Source organism: Oncorhynchus keta, chromosome 10 (genome assembly GCF_023373465.1).
Source record: "Oncorhynchus keta strain PuntledgeMale-10-30-2019 chromosome 10, Oket_V2, whole genome shotgun sequence".
Classification (NCBI taxonomy): Eukaryota; Metazoa; Chordata; class Actinopteri; order Salmoniformes; family Salmonidae; genus Oncorhynchus; species Oncorhynchus keta.
The window spans coordinates 15,981,282-16,003,019 of record NC_068430.1 but is presented as its reverse complement, the minus strand read 5'-3'; the positions used below and the strand labels follow the sequence as shown (position 1 = coordinate 16,003,019).

The 21,738-nt window shown below is 43.8% G+C and overlaps 1 protein-coding gene across 1 annotated transcript; it reads right to left on the bottom strand.

Annotated features, from left to right (window-relative positions):
* Positions 1–1,336: 1,336 nt before the first annotated feature.
* Positions 1,337–17,682, bottom strand: LOC118388277 (guanine nucleotide-binding protein G(t) subunit alpha-1). Its single transcript, XM_035777156.2, has 9 exons — positions 17,433–17,682; positions 7,363–7,405; positions 7,124–7,265; positions 6,617–6,774; positions 5,866–5,994; positions 5,550–5,679; positions 2,905–3,058; positions 2,422–2,636; positions 1,337–2,216 (listed from the first exon to the last, which is right to left on the bottom strand). Exons 1-8 carry the CDS (start codon positions 17,536–17,538, stop codon positions 2,446–2,448), a joined length of 1,053 nt encoding a protein of 350 aa, XP_035633049.2. The 5' UTR covers positions 17,539–17,682; the 3' UTR covers positions 1,337–2,216; positions 2,422–2,445.
* Positions 17,683–21,738: the final 4,056 nt, after the last annotated feature.

Here is a 21,738-nt window from a genome sequence, read left to right as displayed (position 1 = left end):
TGCAGACGTGACACCTTATTAGTGCAGACGTGACCCCTTATTAGTGCAGACGTGACACCTTATTAATGCAGACGTGACCCCTTATTAGTGCAGACGTGACACCTTATTAATGCAGACGTGACACCTTATTAGTGCAGACGTGACACCTTATTAATGCAGACGTGACACCTTATTAATGCAGACGTGACCCCTTATTAATGCAGACGTGACACCTTATTAATGCAGACGTGACACCTTATTAATGCAGACGTGACACCTTATTAGTGCAGACGTGACACCTTATTAATGCAGACGTGACACCTTATTAATGCAGACGTGACCCCTTATTAATGCAGACGTGACCCCTTATTAATGCAGACGTGACACCTTATTAATGCAGACGTGACACCTTATTAATGCAGACGTGACACCTTATTAGTGCAGACGTGACCCCTTATTAGTGCAGACGTGACACCTTATTAAAGCAGACGTGACACCTTATTAATGCAGACGTGACACCTTATTAATGCAGACGTGACACCTTATTAATGCAGACGTGACACCTTATTAATGCAGACGTGACACCTTATTAAAGCAGACGTGACCCCTTATTAGTGCAGACGTGACCCCTTATTAGTGCAGACGTGACCCCTTATTAGTGCAGACGTGACACCTTATTAGTGCAGACGTGACACCTTATTAGTGCAGACGTGACTTAACATTAAAGCCGAGATGGTTGTGATAAAGTGAAATAAGTTAATAACTTCCATTCTGTGTCCGGTATAGAAGGTGGAAGTCATTCCTCTTTAGTACAATATCATTGACACTTCCTGTGGGTTTAAACAAAGCCATAAAGTGTGTAATGTTTAATGTTGTGTAAGAGTATAATGTCTCTATTGAACAATTCTGAATTTCAATTCCAAGTATTCATATTCAAGGAAGGGCTATTCATGCGGCTGGCTATACACCGGTTGTGCTGCTTTGTTTGTTCATGTTAATTTGGCTGTATATCCAAAGAGTTATTACACAGCAGTACAGTATGTGTATGTGGATGACCTTGTGCAACCTTCCCTTGACTTAATGGTGCTAACAGATTTGTCAAGTACCAGTATGTGGGGAGGAACATATTTTTTGTGATTGACATCTTGTTTTGCCTCTGTCTTGTGAGTTCTCAATTTTTTGTCTTAGATAATCTAATAGGGACTTAACTTTCTTCTCTCAGGTCATCTTGAGTTTTAACTAAGTGGGCTTTTGACCTCTACAATACTGTTCAGACAATGCTGTAACAATGTTTTTCTCTTAATGTCAGAAAAATCTATACAAATATTGTATGTGAAATAAATGCCAAGTACAGAACTTGACGATACTGAGAGGAATTTATTAGTTTTCTACAGAAGCTTTAATAACTCAACATCTGATTCACATTTCACAGTAACATCCTTTGTCATTTCTGTACAGAATGTGTGGCCCAAAGACCTACAAGGCATTCAAATTGGTTTGTGACCAAGCAACAAACTTAAAAATACTGCATTTTTACTACAGTTGCTCATAAGTTAGAGATCTAGATACAAGTTACCCTTACCTTTGCAATTCTTTGATGTTTGACATATAAAAATGAACTGGTCCGATTTCATGTGACATTGGTCCTCTCCAGTAGCTTGAGGTCTTTCATACTGTGCCCACTATACTTAACAGCTCAATCTTTGTTCTAGTATGCCTTATCTACACTTAAAACCCATTTTTGCTAATGAATGGGTTTTATAACTTATTATAACACAAGTTGAAGTGCGTGTGCAGGTGGAGGCCATCTAGTTTCCGTCTCGTTTCCATCTCTTTTGGCTGTATATGCCAGTTACTGGAGCGTAGAGATGATACATTGCCTTACACCTATTCACATTTACTGTCTTGGAGAAGCAGCACTTTCTGCTGACCGAAGGGTCGATGATTCAACTACAGTTCCTAAGAAAGTATGACAGCTTGATTATGATCGACTTATAACATATGTACAGGATAGATCATCTGACATTTACACCTCTCTTAGGGCTCATCAAGGTCTCAAATTAACTGAATTGTCTTTGGTTATGATACTGCGTTGGACTGTGTGAATTCATGTCTGTGTATGTGTGTGTAGTAATCTATTGAAGAATGGCAGCTCGTAGGGACAGTTTCTCATCTTGGTCCTGTCTTGAGGAGATTGTTGCCCGCAGTTTGAAAGGGGGAGGAGATAGGAGTTAGGCCTGTAACAGAGGAGTGTTTAGAGGAGATAACAACATGTCTGCCATTGGGTGGGTGACAGAGAAATTATGTGCTGATTCATAGTGAGTTGTGTGTGGCGCCTTTCAGGTAAACTATAGTTTACTATGGGGCTTTGGGATTCAATGGACAGAGGCAGACAGTCTCTCAGTATCCTAGTATAGTCTAGACCAGAAGAGTTCCACTCACCGATATGGCTATACGGCGTGGCTCTTAGAAGAGACCACAGCTTTTTAGGTTTTCTTTGATGATGATGTCAGTTACGGCGTCAAACACAAACTTGACGTTCTCTGTGTCTGTGGCACAGGTCATGTGTGAGTAGACCTCCTTGATATCTCGACGCAAGTTCAGGTCCAGGAACTGGAGTTTGATGTAGTTACCAGCATCCTCATAGGTGTTGGGGCCTACAGGGAATCCAACAACATTTAAGGAAATAATACTTACAATACTGTCAAAAGAGTCAAGAAGAGCTGAAATCAAAGCTGGCTTATGCTATGGACAAACACAATATGCAATAGTTAAGAGCTGAAATCAAAGCTGGCTTATGCTATGGACAAACACAATATGCAATAGTTAAGAGCTGACATTGGTCTAACATCAAAAGAACATTGAGAAAACACTGAGTGTTCCAAGGAGAATAGACCAGTGGCAGATCTGCTGTTGTGAGCCCACCGTCGTAGTCGGGGAAGCACATGCTGAGGTGAGCCTTCTTGATCTTCTCCGTGAACACGTCTTTCTTGTTGAGGAAGAGTACGATGGAGGTGGCTATAAAGTAGCGGTGGTTGCAGATACTGTTGAACAGGTGGAGACTCTCGTGCATTCGGTTCTTCATGAGGAGAGAATCACACAGATGGATAACATGCATGAAACAAGCAATTGAAACTGATTATTCTACAATTAATTTCTCCATGAGATCACAAAGCCGCTACTCTGACCACTACTCTGTCCATACAGTTCCACGGTGACTACCATTGTCTTCCGTCAGATGGCATCATTCTAACGTGACAAGCATCTCCAGGAGCCATCAGTGCAGACGGCCGCCATGCTATCTGACGTGAGACAATGCAGTGACTACCTCAATCTCGTGTCTATGATGCTGATATCTCACCACTTCATCCTACAGTGACTCCTTTAATCTAGTGTCTATGATGATGATATCTCACCACTTCATCCTACAGCGACTCCTTCAATCTAGTGTCTATGATGATGATATCTCACCACTTCATCCGACAGTGACTCCTTCAATCTAGTGTCTATGATGATGATATCTCACCACTTCATCCTACAGCGACTCCTTCAATCTAGTGTCTATGATGATGATATCTCACCACTTCATCCTACAGTGACTCCTTTAATCTAGTGTCTATGATGATGATGATGATATCTCACCACTTCGTCCAACAGCGACTCCTTCAATCTAGTGTCTATGATGATGATGATATCTCACCACTTCGTCCAACAGCGACTCCTTCAATCTAGTGTCTATGATGATGATGATATCTCACCACTTCGTCCAACAGCGACTCCTTCAATCTAGTGTTTATGATGATGATGATGATATCTCACCACTTCGTCCTACAGTGACTCCTTTAATCTAGTGTTTATGATGATGATATCTCACCACTTCGTCCTACAGTGACTCCTTTAATCTAGTGTTTATGATGATGATATCTCACCACTTCATCCTACAGTGACTCCTTTAATCTTGTGTCTATGATGATGATGCTGATATCTCACCACTTCGTCCTACAGTGACTCCTTTAATCTAGTGTTTATGATGATGATATCTCACCACTTCATCCTACAGTGACTCCTTTAATCTAGTGTTTATGATGATGATATCTCACCACTTCATCCTACAGTGACTCCTTTAATCTAGTGTCTATGATGATGATATCTCACCACTTCGTCCAACAGCGACTCCTTCAATCTAGTGTCTATGATGATGATGATGATGATGATATCTCACCACTTCGTCATACAGTGACTCCTTCAATCTAGTGTCTATGATGATGACGATGATGATATCTCACCACTTCGTCCTACAGTGACTCCTTTAATCTAGTGTCTATGATGATGATGATGATAACTCACCACTTCATCCTACAGTGAGTCCTTTAATCTAGTGTCTATGATGATGATATCTCACCACTTCTTCCTACAGTGACTCCTTTAATCTAGTGTTTATGATGATGATATCTCACCACTTCATCCTACAGTGACTCCTTTAATCTAGTGTTTATGATGATGATATCTCACCACTTCATCCTACAGTGACTCCTTTAATCTAGTGTCTATGATGATGATGCTGATATCTCACCACTTCATCCTACAGTGACTCCTTTAATCTAGTGTCTATGATGATGATATCTCACCACTTCATCCTACAGTGACTCCTTTAATCTAGTGTTTATGATGCTGATATCTCACCACTTCATCCTACAGTGACTCCTTTAATCTAGTGTTTATGATGATGATGCTGATATCTCACCACTTCATCCTACAGTGACTCCTTCAATCTTGTGTCTATGATGATGATGCTGATATCTCACCACTTCATCCTACAGTGACTCCTTTAATCTAGTGTCTATGATGATGATGCTGATATCTCACCACTTCATCCTACAGTGACTCCTTCAATCTTGTGTCTATGATGATGATGCTGATATCTCACCACTTCATCCTACAGTGACTCCTTTAATCTAGTGTCTATGATGATGATGCTGATATCTCACCACTTCATCCTACAGTGACTCCTTCAATCTTGTGTCTATGATGATGATGATGATATCTCACCACTTCATCCTACAGTGACTCCTTCAATCTAGTGTTTATGATGATGATGATGATATCTCACCACTTCATCCTACAGTGACTCCTTCAATCTAGTGTTTATGATGATGATATCTCACCACTTCATCCTACAGTGACTCCTTCAATCTAGTGTCTATGATGATGATATCTCACCACTTCATCCTACAGTGACTCCTTCAATCTATAGTGTCTATGATGATGATGATGATATCTCACCACTTCGTCCTACAGCGACTCCTTCAATCTAGTGTCTATGATGATGATGCTGATATCTCACCACTTCATCCTACATTGACTCCTTCAATCTAGTGTTTATGATGCTGATATCTCACCACTTCATCCTACAGTGACTCCTTTAATCTAGTGTCTATGATGATGATGCTGATATCTCACCACTTCATCCTACAGTGACTCCTTCAATCTAGTGTTTATGATGCTGATATCTCACCACTTCGTCCTACAGCGACTCCTTTAATCTAGTGTCTATGATGATGATATCTCACCACTTCGTCATCCTCCACCAGCACCATGTCGTAGGCGCTCAGAGCAGCGATGAAGATAATACAGGTCACTCCCTCAAAACAGTGGATCCATTTCTTCCTCTCTGAGCGCTGGCCGCCCACGTCAAACATCCTGCAGGACAGCGAGAGAGAGACAGATGTCAATGTTGATCGCCAATGTTATTACTATATTATTACAATGGTCAAGTAAGCTCATTAGATTTCTAAAAGATAATTGTTGCTTTTCAATGTTTTTGTGATTCTGATCAATGGGGATTAATGCGGGTATAATTGTCTTGCGTTGTGTTTGTAGCCTCACCTGAAGTTGAGATCTTTTAAGCCGAACTGGGTCTCTATGATACCAGTGGTCTTTACCCTGGATCGCAACATGTCCTGTTCAGTGGGGATATATCCAGGCTGGACCAGCCTCTCCAAGTCATTCAGATAGCTAGGTGGGACACCGAGAGAGAGAGAGTGGTTACTTCCTACTCAGTAGGGGTATATCCAGGCTGGACCAGCCTCTCCAAGTCATTCAGATAGCTAGGTGGGACACCGAGAGAGAGAGTGGTTACTTCCTACTCAGTAGGGGTATATCCAGGCTGGACCAGCCTCTCCAAGTCATTCAGATAGCTAGGTGGGACACCGAGAGAGAGAGTGGTTACTTCCTACTCAGTAGGGGTATATCCAGGCTGGCCCAGCCTCTCCAAGTCATTCAGGAAGCTAGGTGGGACATAGTGAGGTTATATCCTGCTCAGTGAGGATATATCCAGCCTCAGATAGTTAGCTGGGACACGGAGAGAGTGGTTATGAAAAACAACCTACTTTGATCTGGTTCATCAACAGACTAGTAAGAGAGAACAAAGCTCTTAGGTGCTAGTTTCCCAGACACATACCCTGGTGCTGGACTAAAAAGCATTCACAATGGAGATCCTACATTCAAAGAGCGTTTTAGTCCAGGATTTAACTTGATACGTGTCTGGGAAACAAGCCCTTTGTGGATATGATGGTGTGCTGTCATGGGGAAAAGGGAACGGGGATGGGGTTGGTCCAGTCCAGGAGAGTGAACCTACTATCCAGCAGAGTCGTTAAGCTGGTACTCAGAGGCCCTGTCGTAGCATGCCTGGATGCCAGTGTCCTTCCACAGCCGGATGATGATGTCAGACAGCTCCTTGGGCATGGAGCCCTCCTCAATGGTGTCTGCTAGATGCATGAGCTTCCTGGAGTCGTCCTACAAACCAACACACGCAGACACAAGCAAGTACAAAATCATACCTCCACACTTATATTGCGTACTATACCCAGTCTGACAAAGGAACATCATATCCCAAATAATATGATGCCTGGCTTGGTTATGTTATGTAACCATCTGTCGGAATAGTGTCCTATAGAACAACGTTTCCCAAACTTGGTTCTGGGTGCACGGTTTGGGTTTTGCCCTAGCACTACACAGCTGATTCAAATAATCAAAGCATGATAACGAGTTGGATATTTTAGTCAGCTGTGTAGTGCTAGGGCAAAAACCAAAACGTGCTCCAGGATCGAGTTTGGGAACCCTGCAGTCGACAGTCAGTAACTACCTGCTGAGCGGAGTCACCATAGCCAATGTTGAGTTGAGTCATACCCTTTACAATAGCCATGATGGACTGAAGGGTATTGCTGTAGATGATGGTGACAAACTCCATAGACTCCTCAAGAGAGTAACCATCTTGATGGATAATTCTGTTTGAGAAAACAAGATTCCACAAATTAATTTGATTGTTGAGACACTGATCCTTTTATGACATTTAAATTGGTACAATAGAGTTACTAGACTCACTTCATCTGTTTCACGATTGTGCTCTTTCCTGATTCTCCAGCACCTATATGCACAAAAGTGAGGAAAACAGTACACTTATTTAGATCTCAGGTACTGTATATATAAATGACAGCCTGTGGTAGGAGACCATTATCTGGGCATGGCAAGGTCTTGCGAGGGTGTAGATTAGTCTCTATAGAAGTAGGTATCACATTTAAAGCACCAAACATGACCACTTGGCTGCAGTGTTAAACTATCTTAGACCTGGATAACAAAAACACAGGGCAAACAAGGTCACAAAGTGTACTCCCTTATTCTATTTCACTTTTCTTTAACATTCTTCTGCTACTATTCCCACCATTTACTTTCCTGACTTGTTATGGTCCTCCCTGTTAAGTTGGTGTGTACATTGGCCCACAGAGGAGCCACACAAGGGCACCAAGCTCATTACTCCTGTCCTAAACCCCTTCAAAGCTGATGCCAGGAAGAACTTTCTCTATCCCTGACCTATATTGTCACAGAGATGCAGTATGACTCACTTTGCTGCTGCACCCTCTACAGCTGTCATGGTTATTATTCTCTCCTGCTTCCCATCTATATCCATCATGGTTATTATTCTCTCCTGCTTCCCATCTATATCCATCATGGTTACTATTCTCTCCTGCTTCCCAACTATATCCATCATGGTTATTATTCTCTCCTGCTTCCCATCTATATCCATCATGGTTATTATTCTCTCCTGCTTCCCATCTATATCCATCATGGTTATTATTCTCTCCTGCTTCCCATCTATATCCATCATGGTTATTATTCTCTCCTGCTTCCCATCTATATCCATCATGGTTATTATTCTCTCCTGCTTCCCATCTATATCCATCATGGTTATTATTCTCTCCTGCTTCCCATCTATATCCATCATGGTTATTATTCTCTCCTGCTTCCCATCTATATCCATCATGGTTATTATTCTCTCCTGCTTCCCATCTATATCCATCATGGTTATTATTCTCTCCTGCTTCCCATCTATATCCATCATGGTTATTATTCTCTCCTGCTTCCCATCTATATCCATCATGGTTATTATTCTCTCCTGCTTCCCATCTATATCCATCATGGTTATTATTCTCTCCTGCTTCCCATCTATATCCATCATGGTTATTATTCTCTCCTGCTTCCCATCTATATCCATCATGGTTATTATTCTCTCCTGCTTCCCATCTATATCCATCATGGTTATTATTCTCTCCTGCTTCCCATCTATATCCATCATGGTTATTATTCTCTCCTGCTTCCCAACTATATCCATCATGGTTATTATTCTCTCCTGCTTCCCATCTATATCCATCATGGTTATTATTCTCTCCTGCTTCCCATCTATATCCATCATGGTTATTATTCTCTCCTGCTTCCCATCCATATCCATCATGGTTACTATTCTCTCCTGCATCCCATCTATATCCATCATGGTTATTATTCTCTCCTGCATCCCATCCATATCCATCATGGTTATTATTCTCTCCTGCATCCCATCCATATCCATCATGGTTACTATTCTCTCCTGCATCCCATCTATATCCATCATGGTTATTATTCTCTCCTGCTTCCCATCTATATCCATCATGGTTATTATTCTCTCCTGCTTCCCAACTATATCCATCATGGTTATTATTCTCTCCTGCTTCCCAACTATATCCATCATGGTTATTATTCTCTCCTGCTTCCCATCTATATCCATCATGGTTATTATTCTCTCCTGCTTCCCATCTATATCCATCATGTTTATTATTCTCTCCTGCTTCCCATCTATATCCATCATGGTTATTATTCTCTCCTGCTTCCCAACTATATCCATCATGGTTATTATTCTCTCCTGCTTCCCATCTATATCCATCATGGTTATTATTCTCTCCTGCTTCCCATCCATATCCATCATGGTTACTATTCTCTCCTGCTTCCCATCTATATCCATCATGGTTATTATGCTCTCCTGCTTCCCATCTATATCCATCATGGTTATTATTCTCTCCTGCTTCCCATCTATATCCATCATGGTTATTATTCTCTCCTGCTTCCCATCTATATCCATCATGGTTATTATTCTCTCCTGCTTCCCAACTATATCCATCATGGTTATTATTCTCTCCTGCTTCCCAACTATATCCATCATGGTTATTATTCTCTCCTGCTTCCCATCTATATCCATCATGGTTATTATTCTCTCCTGCTTCCCATCTATATCCATCATGGTTATTATTCTCTCCTGCTTCCCATCTATATCCATCATGGTTATTATTCTCTCCTGCTTCCCATCTATATCCATCATGGTTATTATTCTCTCCTGCTTCCCAACTATATCCATCATGGTTATTATTCTCTCCTGCTTCCCATCTATATCCATCATGGTTATTATTCTCTCCTGCTTCCCATCTATATCCATCATGGTTATTATTCTCTCCTGCTTCCCATCTATATCCATCATGGTTATTATTCTCTCCTGCTTCCCATCTATATCCATCATGGTTACTATTCTCTCCTGCATCCCATCTATATCCATCATGGTTATTATTCTCTCCTGCTTCCCATCTATATCCATCATGGTTATTATTCTCTCCTGCTTCCCATCTATATCCATCATGGTTACTATTCTCTCCTGCTGCCCCTCTATATCCATCATGGTTATTATTCTCTCCTGCTGCCCCTCTATATCCATCATGGTTATTATTCTCTCCTGCTCCCCTCTATATCCATCATGGTTACTATTCTCTCCTGCTTCCCATCTATATCCATCATGGTTACTATTCTCTCCTGCTGCCCCTCTATATCCATCATGGTTATTATTCTCTCCTGCTGCCCCTCTATATCCATCATGGTTATTATTCTCTCCTGCTGCCCCTCTATATCCATCATGGTTATTATTCTCTCCTGCTTCCCATCTATATCCATCATGGTTACTATTCTCTCCTGCATCCCATCGATATCCATCATGGTTATTATTCTCTCCTGCTTCCCATCTATATCCATCATGGTTATTATTCTCTCCTGCTTCCCATCTATATCCATCATGGTTATTATTCTCTCCTGCTTCCCATCTATATCCATCATGGTTATTATTCTCTCCTGCTTCCCAACTATATCCATCATGGTTATTATTCTCTCCTGCTTCCCATCTATATCCATCATGGTTATTATTCTCTCCTGCTTCCCATCTATATCCATCATGGTTATTATTCTCTCCTGCTTCCCATCTATATCCATCATGTTTATTATTCTCTCCTGCTTCCCATCTATATCCATCATGGTTATTATTCTCTCCTGCTTCCCAACTATATCCATCATGGTTATTATTCTCTCCTGCTTCCCATCTATATCCATCATGGTTATTATTCTCTCCTGCTTCCCATCTATATCCATCATGGTTATTATTCTCTCCTGCTTCCCATCCATATCCATCATGGTTACTATTCTCTCCTGCTTCCCATCTATATCCATCATGGTTATTATGCTCTCCTGCTTCCCATCTATATCCATCATGGTTATTATTCTCTCCTGCTTCCCATCTATATCCATCATGGTTATTATTCTCTCCTGCTTCCCATCTATATCCATCATGGTTATTATTCTCTCCTGCTTCCCATCTATATCCATCATGGTTATTATTCTCTCCTGCTTCCCAACTATATCCATCATGGTTATTATTCTCTCCTGCTTCCCATCTATATCCATCATGGTTATTATTCTCTCCTGCTTCCCATCTATATCCATCATGGTTATTATTCTCTCCTGCTTCCCATCTATATCCATCATGGTTATTATTCTCTCCTGCTTCCCATCTATATCCATCATGGTTATTATTCTCTCCTGCTTCCCAACTATATCCATCATGGTTATTATTCTCTCCTGCTTCCCATCTATATCCATCATGGTTATTATTCTCTCCTGCTTCCCATCTATATCCATCATGGTTATTATTCTCTCCTGCTTCCCATCTATATCCATCATGGTTACTATTCTCTCCTGCTTCCCATCTATATCCATCATGGTTACTATTCTCTCCTGCATCCCATCTATATCCATCATGGTTATTATTCTCTCCTGCTTCCCATCTATATCCATCATGGTTATTATTCTCTCCTGCTTCCCATCTATATCCATCATGGTTACTATTCTCTCCTGCTGCCCCTCTATATCCATCATGGTTATTATTCTCTCCTGCTGCCCCTCTATATCCATCATGGTTATTATTCTCTCCTGCTCCCCTCTATATCCATCATGGTTACTATTCTCTCCTGCTTCCCATCTATATCCATCATGGTTACTATTCTCTCCTGCTGCCCCTCTATATCCATCATGGTTATTATTCTCTCCTGCTGCCCCTCTATATCCATCATGGTTATTATTCTCTCCTGCTCCCCTCTATATTCATCATGGTTACTATTCTCTCCTGCTTCCCATCTATATCCATCATGGTTACTATTCTCTCCTGCTGCCCCTCTATATCCATCATGGTTATTATTCTCTCCTGCTGCCCCTCTATATCCATCATGGTTATTATTCTCTCCTGCTGCCCCTCTATATCCATCATGGTTATTATTCTCTCCTGCTTCCCATCTATATCCATCATGGTTACTATTCTCTCCTGCATCCCATCGATATCCATCATGGTTACTATTCTCTCCTGCATCCCATCGATATCCATCATGGTTACTATTCTCTCCTGCATCCCATCGATATCCATCATGGTTACTATTTTCTCCTGCATCCCCTCTATATCCATCATGATTATTAGTTGGCCCTGATGCCCCTCTTCAGCCATCATGGTTATTAGTTGACCCTGCTGCCCCTCTATAGCCATCATGGTTATTATTTGACCCTGCTGCACCTCTACAGCCATCATGGTTATTAATTGGCCCTGCTGCCCCTCTACTGCCATCATGGTTATTAATTGACCCTGCTGCCCCTCTATATCCATCATGGTTATTAGTTGACCCTGCTGCCCTTCTACAGCCATCATGGTTATTAGTTGACCCTGCTGCCCCTCTATATCCATCATGGTTATTAGTTGAACCTGCTGCCCCTCTACAGCCATCATGGTTATTAATTGAACCTGCTGCCCCTCTATATCCATCATGGTTATTAATTGAACCTGCTGCCCCTCTACAGCCATCATGGTTATTAGTTGGCCCTGCTGCCCCTCTTCAGCGATCATGGTTATTAGTTGGCCCTGCTGCCCGTCTATAGCCATCATGGTTATTCGTTGGCCCTGCTGCCCCTCTACAGCCATCATGGTTATTAGTTGACCCTGCTGCCCCTCTACAGCCATCATGGTTATGAGTTGACCCTGCTGCACCTCTATAGCCATCATGGTTATTTATTGACCCTGCTGCCCCTCTACAGCCATCATGGTTATTAGTTGACCCTGCAGCCCCTCTACAGCCATCATGGTTATTAGTTGGCCCTGCTGCCCCTCTTCAGCCATCATGGTTATTAGTTGACCCTGCAGCCCCTCTACAACCATCATGGTTATTAGTTGGCCCTGCTGCCCCTCTACAGCCATCATGGTTATTAGTTGACCCTGCTGCCCCTCTACCGCCATCATATTATTAGTTGACCCTGCTTCTCCTCTATAGCCATCATGGATATTAGTTGACCCTGCTGACCCTCTACCGCCATCATATTATTAGTTGACCCTGCTGCCCCTCTATAACCATCATGGTTATTAGTTGGCCCTGCTGCCTTGTATATCAATCGTGGTTATTAGTTGACCCTGCTGCCCCTCTTCAGCCATCATGGTTATTAGTTGACCCTGCTGCCCCTCTATAGCCATCATGGTTATTAGTTGGCCCTGCTGCCCCTCTATAGCCATCATGGTTATTAGTTGACCCTGCTGCCCTTCTACAGCCATCATATTATTAGTTGACCCTGCTGCCCCTCTATAGCCATCATGGTTATTAGTTGACCCTGCTTCCCCTCTATAGCCATCATGGTTATTAGTTGACCCTGCTGCCCCTCTATAGCCATCATGGTTATTAGTTGGCCCTGCTGCCTTGGATATATCAATCGTGGTTATTAGTTGACCCTGCTGCCCCTCTACCGCCATCATATTATTAGTTGACCCTGCTTCCCCTCTATAGCCATCATGGTTATTAGTTGACCCTGCTGCCCCTCTACAGCCATCATGGTTATTAGTTGACCCTGCTGCCCCTCTACAGCCATCATGGTTATTAGTTGACCCTGCAGCCCCTCTACAGCCATCATGGTTATTAGTTGGCCCTGCTGCCCCTCTTCAGCCATCATGGTTATTAGTTGACCCTGCTGCCCCTCTACAGCCATCATGGTTATTAGTTGGCCCTGCTGCCCCTCTTCAGCCATCTTGGTTATTAGTTGACCCTGCTGCCCCTTTACAGTCATCATGGTTTTTAGTTGGCCCTGCTGCCCCTCTTCAGCCATCATGGTTATTAGTTGACCCTGCTGCCCCTCTACAGCCATCATGGTTATTAGTTGACCCTGCTGCCCCTCTATAACCATTATAGTTATTAATTGACCCTGCTGCCCCTCTACAGCCATCATGGTTATTAGTTGGCCCTGCTGTCCCTCTTCATTCATCATGGTTATTAGTTGACCCTGCTGCCCCTCTACCGCCATCAAATTATTAGTTGACCCTGCAACCCCTCTATAGCCATCATGGTTATTAGTTGACCCTGCTGCCCCTCTACAGCCATCATGGTTATTAGTTGGCCCTGCTGCCCCTCTTCAGCCATCATGGTTATTAGTTGACCCTGCTGCCCCTCTATAGCCATCATGGTTATTAGTTGACCCTGCTGCACCTCTATAGCCATCATGGTTATTAATTGACCCTGCTGCCCCTCTACAGCCATCATGGTTATTAGTTGACCCTGCAGCCCCTCTACAGCCATCATGGTTATTAGTTGGCCCTGCTGCCCCTCTATAGCCATCATGGTTATTAGTTGACCCTGCTGCCCCTCTACAGCCATCAAATTATTAGTTGACCCTGCAACCCCTCTATAGCCATCATGGTTATTAGTTGACCCTGCTGCCCCTCTACAGCCATCATGGTTATTAGTTGGCCCTGCTGCCCCTCTTCAGCCATCATGGTTATTAGTTGACCCTGCTGCCCCTCTATAGCCATCATGGTTATTAGTTGACCCTGCTGCACCTCTATAGCCATCATGGTTATTAATTGACCCTGCTGCCCCTCTACAGCCATCATGGTTATTAGTTGACCCTGCAGCCCCTCTACAGCCATCATGGTTATTATTTGGCCCTGCTGCCCCTCTATAGCCATCATGGTTATTAGTTGACCCTGCTGCCCCTCTACAGCCATCATGGTTATTAGTTGACCCTGCTGCCCCTCTATAGCCATCATGGTTATTAGTTGACCCTGCTGCCCCTCTACAGCCATCATGGTTATTAGTTGGCCCTGCTGCCCCTCGTCAGCCATCATGGTTATTAGTTGACCCTGCTGCCCCTCTACAGCCATCATGGTTATTAGTTGACCCTGCTGCCCCTCTACAGCCATCATGGTTATTAGTTGACCCTGCTGCCCCTCTACAGCCATCATGGTTATTATTCTCTCCTGCTGTCCCTCTACAGACATTATGGTTATTAGTTGACCCTGCTGCCCCTCAACAGCCATCATGGTTATTCGTTGGCCCTGCTGCCCCTCTCGACAGCCATCATGGTTATTAGTTGACCCTGCTGCCCCTCAACAGCCATCATGGTTATTAGTTGGCCCTGCTGCCTCTCTCGACAGCCATCATGGTTATTAGTTGACCCTGCTGCCCCTCTACAGCCATCATGGTTATTAATCTGCCCTGCTGCCCCTCTATATCCATCATGGTTATTAGTTGACCCTGCTGCCCTTCTACAGCCATCATGGTTATTCGTTTGCCCTGCTGCCCCTCTACAGCCATCATGGCTATTAGTTGACCCTGCTGCCCCTCTACAGCCATCATGGCTATTAGTTGACCCTGCTGCCCCTCTACAGTCATCATGGTTATTAGTTGACGCTGCTGCCCTTCTACAGCCATCATGGTTATTAGTTTGCCCTGCTGCCCCTCTACAGCCATCACAGTTATTAGTTGACCCTGCTGCTCCTCTACAGCCATCATGGTTATTAGTTGACCCTGCTGCCCCTCTACAGCCATCATGGTTATTAGTTGACCCTGCTGCCCTTCTACAGCCATCATGGTTATTAGTTGACCCTGCTGCCCCTCTACAGTCATCATGGTTATTAGTTGACCCTGCTGCACCTCTATAGCCATCATGGTTATTAATTGACCCTGCTGCCCCTCTACAGCCATCATGGTTATTAGTTGACCCTGCACCCCCTCTACAGCCATCATGGTTATTAGTTGGCCCTGCTGCCCCTCTATATCCATCATGGTTATTAGTTGACCCTGCTGCCCTTCTACAGCCATCAGAGCTATTAGTTGATCCTGCTGTCCCTCTACAGTCATCATGATTATTAGTTGACCCTGCTGCCCTTCTACAGCCATCATGGTTATTAGTTTGCCCTGCTGCCCCTCTACAGCCATCATGGTTATTAGTTGACCCTGCTGCCCTTCTACAGCCATCATGGTTATTAGTTGACCCTGCTGCCCCTCTGTCTGCTAAATGGCATATATTATTATATATTATATTATCATGGTTATTAGTTGCCCGGGTAACTGCTTATGTAAAAAGGACTTTATATAATGAATTTGATTGATTGATCGATGTCAGGGAGAGACACACACTATCTCAGTCTCTAATAGAGGGTCTATGAGGTATTGAGGCCCCTCAGGGACAGTGTCAACAGAGTGCTGTGCTGAATGTTCTTCTGTCAACAGAACCACCTCAATCTGCATGTGTTCCATGTGTTCACTACATGGCTATTACAACTCAGGAATCTACAATCAAGGTTGTGGTCCTAATCAAGTTTATGATGACATGAAAGTGCTCCCTCCCTCCCACTATATGTCTCCCTCCCACTGTCTCTCTGTCTGTCTGTTTCTCTCTCTCGCACTCTCTCTCTCTCTCACTCGTCCCCTAGATACTTGCTAAGACTTAGTTCATGAAGTATTGGTGCAGGGCGTTCGGTTAAGCGTGGATGTTGGGGTCAGTGGAGCTATAATAGGTTTGCATTGGGGTAATTAGGTTAGGGTGTGTGTGGGGTTAAGACTTCTGTACTGCAACAATGGTTGTTTGAGGATTACCAGGGGCTTGAGCTGAGTAATTACCAAAGTATTCAGAACAATAGTGTGAAAGCCAGGGGGGATAAGCTACAGCCTCGGGCTCCTGCAGAGTGACCAAGGATGCTTAGCCTCACCGTTGTTGCTAATGCAAAATGTAGTGACTCTGAATAACAGCATTTTCAGTCAATTTAGCATATGTCGACAAGAGGGTAATTGTATTTGGCATTGTAATTCTGTTAGCTTTGACATTTACCTTGATTGATCCCCAATAAAGACAAAATCATTACAAAATAATGAGTTTGCAAGGCTGGTAAAGTCTAAATTACAATCCAATTTGGTTTAGGGCAACTGCATGATTAACAATATAATACGAAGAGACAAGATAACATTGTCTCTGTCTACAAACCTGCATTATTCAACACCACAGGAGACTACTATGGACATGATCTTCACATCTCTCTCAAGGTTAAATGACAGAGGACAGAACTATCTCTATCCCTATCCCTCTTAGGATAAAAGGTGTGATCTAGAACCTAAAAGGGTATCCTGTGGGGACAACCAAAGAACCCTTTTGGAACCCTTTTTTTCTAAGAGTATAGTAGAGTCTACTCAGCAATATAAACATGTGATTCCACACTTAGTGTCAAAAGGTTGCTTGTAAGAAAGAAACCTTTTCACGTTCTATTAAATACTAAGGAAGCCATCCCGAGCAACAGACCTTTGACCAGATAAGACTCAATCACTGGACAGTCACATAGGGCCTTAGAGCCTATGACTCATTTAGTGCATAGTCTGGATACCAGGTTATGATGAGGCACCCCATAAACCACCCTCCACACAGGCCCTTCCCCAGAGCAGAGGACCAGAGGACCAGAGGGCCAGACAGGCAGACATTACCCAGAAGCAGCAGCTTGACTGTCCTGGCATCCTTCTCTGCGTCCTCCTTGAGTTTCTTCTCAAGTTCTTTGGAGTGCTTGTCCTCTGCGCTCGCTCCGGCCCCCATGCTCACACCCCGGCTTCAGCTCAAAACCAAATAAAAGGGGAAAACCGTCCTAGCTGATCACCTAGAGGGCCGACTGGTGTCGTCAACTACGCAGATGCCACGTCAACTGCTTTTAACGAACACCGGAGAGGCAAATGATTGAGTGTTTTCAAGTCTTAGAGAAGATTTTAGGCATCCTCTGTCCACCTGATCAGGGATGGCCAATAGGGCACAAGGACAGAAGACTCCTGGGGCAGGGGGAACGAGATGCAGGGGTACATGGCGTATGAGTGACCTAACCTTTTTTAGGTAGAGGTTTAGGAGGACTTTGCTGTGCTCAGCGGAAGATGCACATCGGCTCAAGTACTTATCTGGCCTCAGCTGCCTTGATAAGAGTGAGGGAGGTAGAAAGACATCTTCATCTTCATCCACTGGCCTATGTTCCATGAGGAGTAAAATACCTTAGTAAGTAGTAAGTAAGTGAGGTAGAAAGATGTTAGGGGTGAGAGCTCTCACACAGAGGAAACAAGGTGTACAGTTGATCAGTGTACAATGAATCATGCTATCGCTTGTTAATGAGAAGCTCACCTATAGTTCCCATTGTTCTACAGAACATTGGTCTACAGCAGGGCAGAGGTACTTACTGCTGTGGACTTCATTGTATAACTCTTAGAGACTCACTCTATTTGAAGTGTGCCTCTCATGGCAAAGCTGATGTCACCTTATAATGAAAAAGACTACACAGACTACAACATACAGTGCCTTCGGAAAGTATTCAGACCCCTACTTTTTGTTAAAATATAGCCTTATTCTAAAATGGATTAAATGGTTTTTTCCCCTCACCAATCTACACACAATACCCCATAATGACAAAGAAAAAAAGGGTTTGAGAAATGTTTGCTAATATACAGTATATAAAAAAACAAAAAATGGAAATATCACAAATATCACATTTACATAAGTATTCAGACCCTTTAGTCAGTCCTCTCACGCTTTGTCAAGTTGGATGGGGAGCATTGCTGCACAGCTATTTTCAGGTCTCTCCTGAGATGTTCGATCGGGTTCAAGTCCGGATTCTGGCTGGGCCACCCAAGGACATTCAGAGACCCGAAGCCACTCCTGAGTTGTCTTGGCTGTGTGCTTATGCTCATTGTCCTGTTGGAAGGTGAACCATTGCTCCAGTCTGATGTCCTGAGCGCTCTGGAGCAGGTTTTCATCAAGGATCTCTCCGTACTTTTCTCCGTTCATCTTTCCCTCGATCCTCACTAGTCTCCCAGTCCCTGCCACTGAAAAACATCCCTATGGCATGTTGCTGCCACCACCATTCTTCACCGTAGGGATGGTGCCAGGTTTCCTTCAGACGTGATGGCATTCAGGCCAAAGCGTTCAATCTTGATTTCATCAGACCAGAGAATGTTTCTCATGGTCTGAGAGTCTTTAAGTACTGTCATGTCATGTACTTCCTTCTGCTCACTCTACCATACAGGCCTGATTGGTGGAGTGCTGCAGAGATGGCTGTCCTTCTGGAAGGTTCTCCCATCTCCACAGAGCTCTGTCAGAGTGACCATTGGGGTTTTGGTCACCTCCCTGACCAAGACCCTTCTGGCCCGATTTCTCAGTTTGGCTTGGTTTATGCTCTGAGATGTTCTTCCAATTCAATACAGTTTACCACAGGTGGACTCCAATCAAGTTGTAGAAACAGCTCAAGGATGATTAATGGAAACAGGATGCACCTGAGCTCAATTTCGAGTCTCATAGCAAAGGGTCTTAATACTTATGTATATAAGGTTTTTCTGGTTTTAATTTTCAATACATTTGTAAAAATTTAAAATTTAAAAAACTGTTTTCTCTTAGTCATAATGCGCAGATTGCTTAGGATAATTAAAACATTTTTTTTTAGAATAAATGTTGGGGACAGCAAGGAGTAATTTAACAAAATGTAGAAAATGATGGCTTCCCGAAGACACTGTACATTACTCAGCTCACACTTGTGGAAAACACTGAGGATACTGTATACTCAGGGTTATTCTAGGTCCAAAGAAACAAAGAGATCTTCTGTTGAATCTGACAATTAATCTTGATGGTTGTGTACAGTCGTCTCAAATAAAACTGTGAAGGACCACGGCGTTACTCTGGACCCTGATCTCTCTTTTGATGAACATATCAAGACTGTTTCAAGGACAGCTTTTTCCATCTACGTAACATTGCAAAAATCAGAAATGTTCTGTCCAAAAATGATGCAGAAAAATGAATCCATGCTTTTGTCACTTCTAGGTTAGACTACTGCAATACTCTACTTTCCGGCTACCCAGATAAAGCACTAAATAAACTTCCGTTAGTGCTAAATAAGGCTGTGTTTTGGAAAAGTGGGTGGGGTTATATCCTGCCTGTTTGGCCCTGTCCGGGGGTATCATCGTGTGGGGCCACAGTGTCTCCTGACCCCTCCTGACTCAGCCTCCAGTATTTATGCTGCAGTAGATTATGTGTCAGGGGGCTAGGGTCAGTCTGTTATATCTAGAGTATTTCTCCTGTCTTATCCGGTGTCCTGTGTGAATTTAAGCATGCTCTCTCTAATTCCCTCTTTCTTTCTTTCTCTCTCTCGGAGGACCTACGCCCAAGGATCATGCAGATCATACAGCCCTTGGTTCACTCCAGACCTGACTGCCCTCGACCAGCACAAAAACATCCTGTGGCGGACTGCAATAGCATCGAATAGCCCCCGTGATATGCAACTGTTCAGGGAAGTCAGGAACCAATACACGCAGTCAGTCAGGAAAGCTAAGGCCAGCTTCTTCAGGCAGAAGTTTGCATCCTGTAGCTCCAACTCCAAAAAGTTCTGGGACACTGTGAAGTCCATGGAGAACAAGAGCACCTCCTCCCAGCTGCCCACTGCACTGAGGCTAGGAAACACGGTCTCCACCGATAAATCCATGATTATCGAAAACTTCAATAAGCACTTCTCAACGGCTGGCCATGCCTTCCGCCTGGCTACTCCAACCTCGGCCAACAGCTCCGCCCCCCCCGTAGTTCCTCACCCAAGCCTCTCCAGGTTCTCCTTTACCCAAATCCAGATAGCAGATGTTCTGAAAGAGCTGCAAAACCTGGACCCATACAAATCAGCTGGGCTTGACAATCTGGACCCGCTATTTCTGAAACTATCTGCCGCCATTGTCGCAACCCCTATTACCAGCCTGTTCAACCTCTCTTTCATATCGTCTGAGATCCCCAAGGATTGGAAAGCTGCCGCAGTCATCCCCCTCTTCAAAGGGGGAGACACCCTGGACCCAAACTGCTATAGACCTATATCCATCCTGCCCTGCCTATCTAAGGTCTTCGAAAGCCAAGTCAACAAACAGGTCACTGACCATCTCGAATCCCACCGTACCTTCTCCGCTGTGCAATCTGGTTTCCGAGCCGGTCACGGGTGCACCTCAGCCACACTCAAGGTACTAAATGATATCATAACCGCCATCGATAAAAGACAGTACTGTGCAGCCGTCTTCATCGACCTCGCCAAGGCTTTCGACTCTGTCAATCACCAAATTCTTATCGGCAGACTCAACAGCCTCGGTTTTTCGGATGACTGCCTTGCCTGGTTCACCAATTACTTTGCAGACAGAGTTCAGTGTGTCAAATCAGAGGGCATGCTGTCCGGTCCTCTGGCAGTCTCTATGGGGGTGCCACAGGGTTCAATTCTCGGGCCGACTCTTTTCTCTGTATATATCAATGATGTTGCTCTTGCTGCGGGCGATTCCCTGATCCACCTCTACGCAGACGACACCATTCTATATACTTTCGGCCCGTCATTGGACACTGTGCTATCCAACCTCCAAACGAGCTTCAATGCCATACAGCACTCCTTCCGTGGCCTCCAACTGCTCTTAAACGCGAGTAAAACCAAATGCATGCTTTTCAACCGATCGCTGCCTGCACCCGCATGCCCGACTAGCATCACCACCCTGGATGGTTCCAACCTTGAATATGTGGACATCTATAAGTACCTAGGTGTCTGGCTAGACTGCAAACTCTCCTTCCAGACTCACATCAAACATCTCCAATCAAAAATCAAATCCAGAGTCGGCTTTCTATTCCGCAACAAAGCCTCCTTCACTCACGCTGCCAAGCTTACCCTAGTAAAACTGACTATCCTACCGATCCTCGACTTCGGCGATGTCATCTACAAAATGGCTTCCAACACTCTACTCAGCAAACTGGATGCAG

What these genes read in the sequence shown, in the direction of transcription:
- LOC118388277 (XM_035777156.2), bottom strand. Translation starts at nt 17,538, where the DNA reads ATGGGGGCCGGAGCGAGCGCAGAGGACAAGCACTCCAAAGAACTTGAG. An exon ending in CTTAACGACTCTGCTGGATA is followed by an intron (nt 5,995 to 6,616) that starts GTAGGTTCACTC and finishes TGTCCCACCTAG; the next exon opens with CTATCTGAATGACTTGGAGA. An exon ending in TTAAAAGATCTCAACTTCAG is followed by an intron (nt 5,680 to 5,865) that starts GTGAGGCTACAA and finishes GCTGTCCTGCAG; the next exon opens with GATGTTTGACGTGGGCGGCC.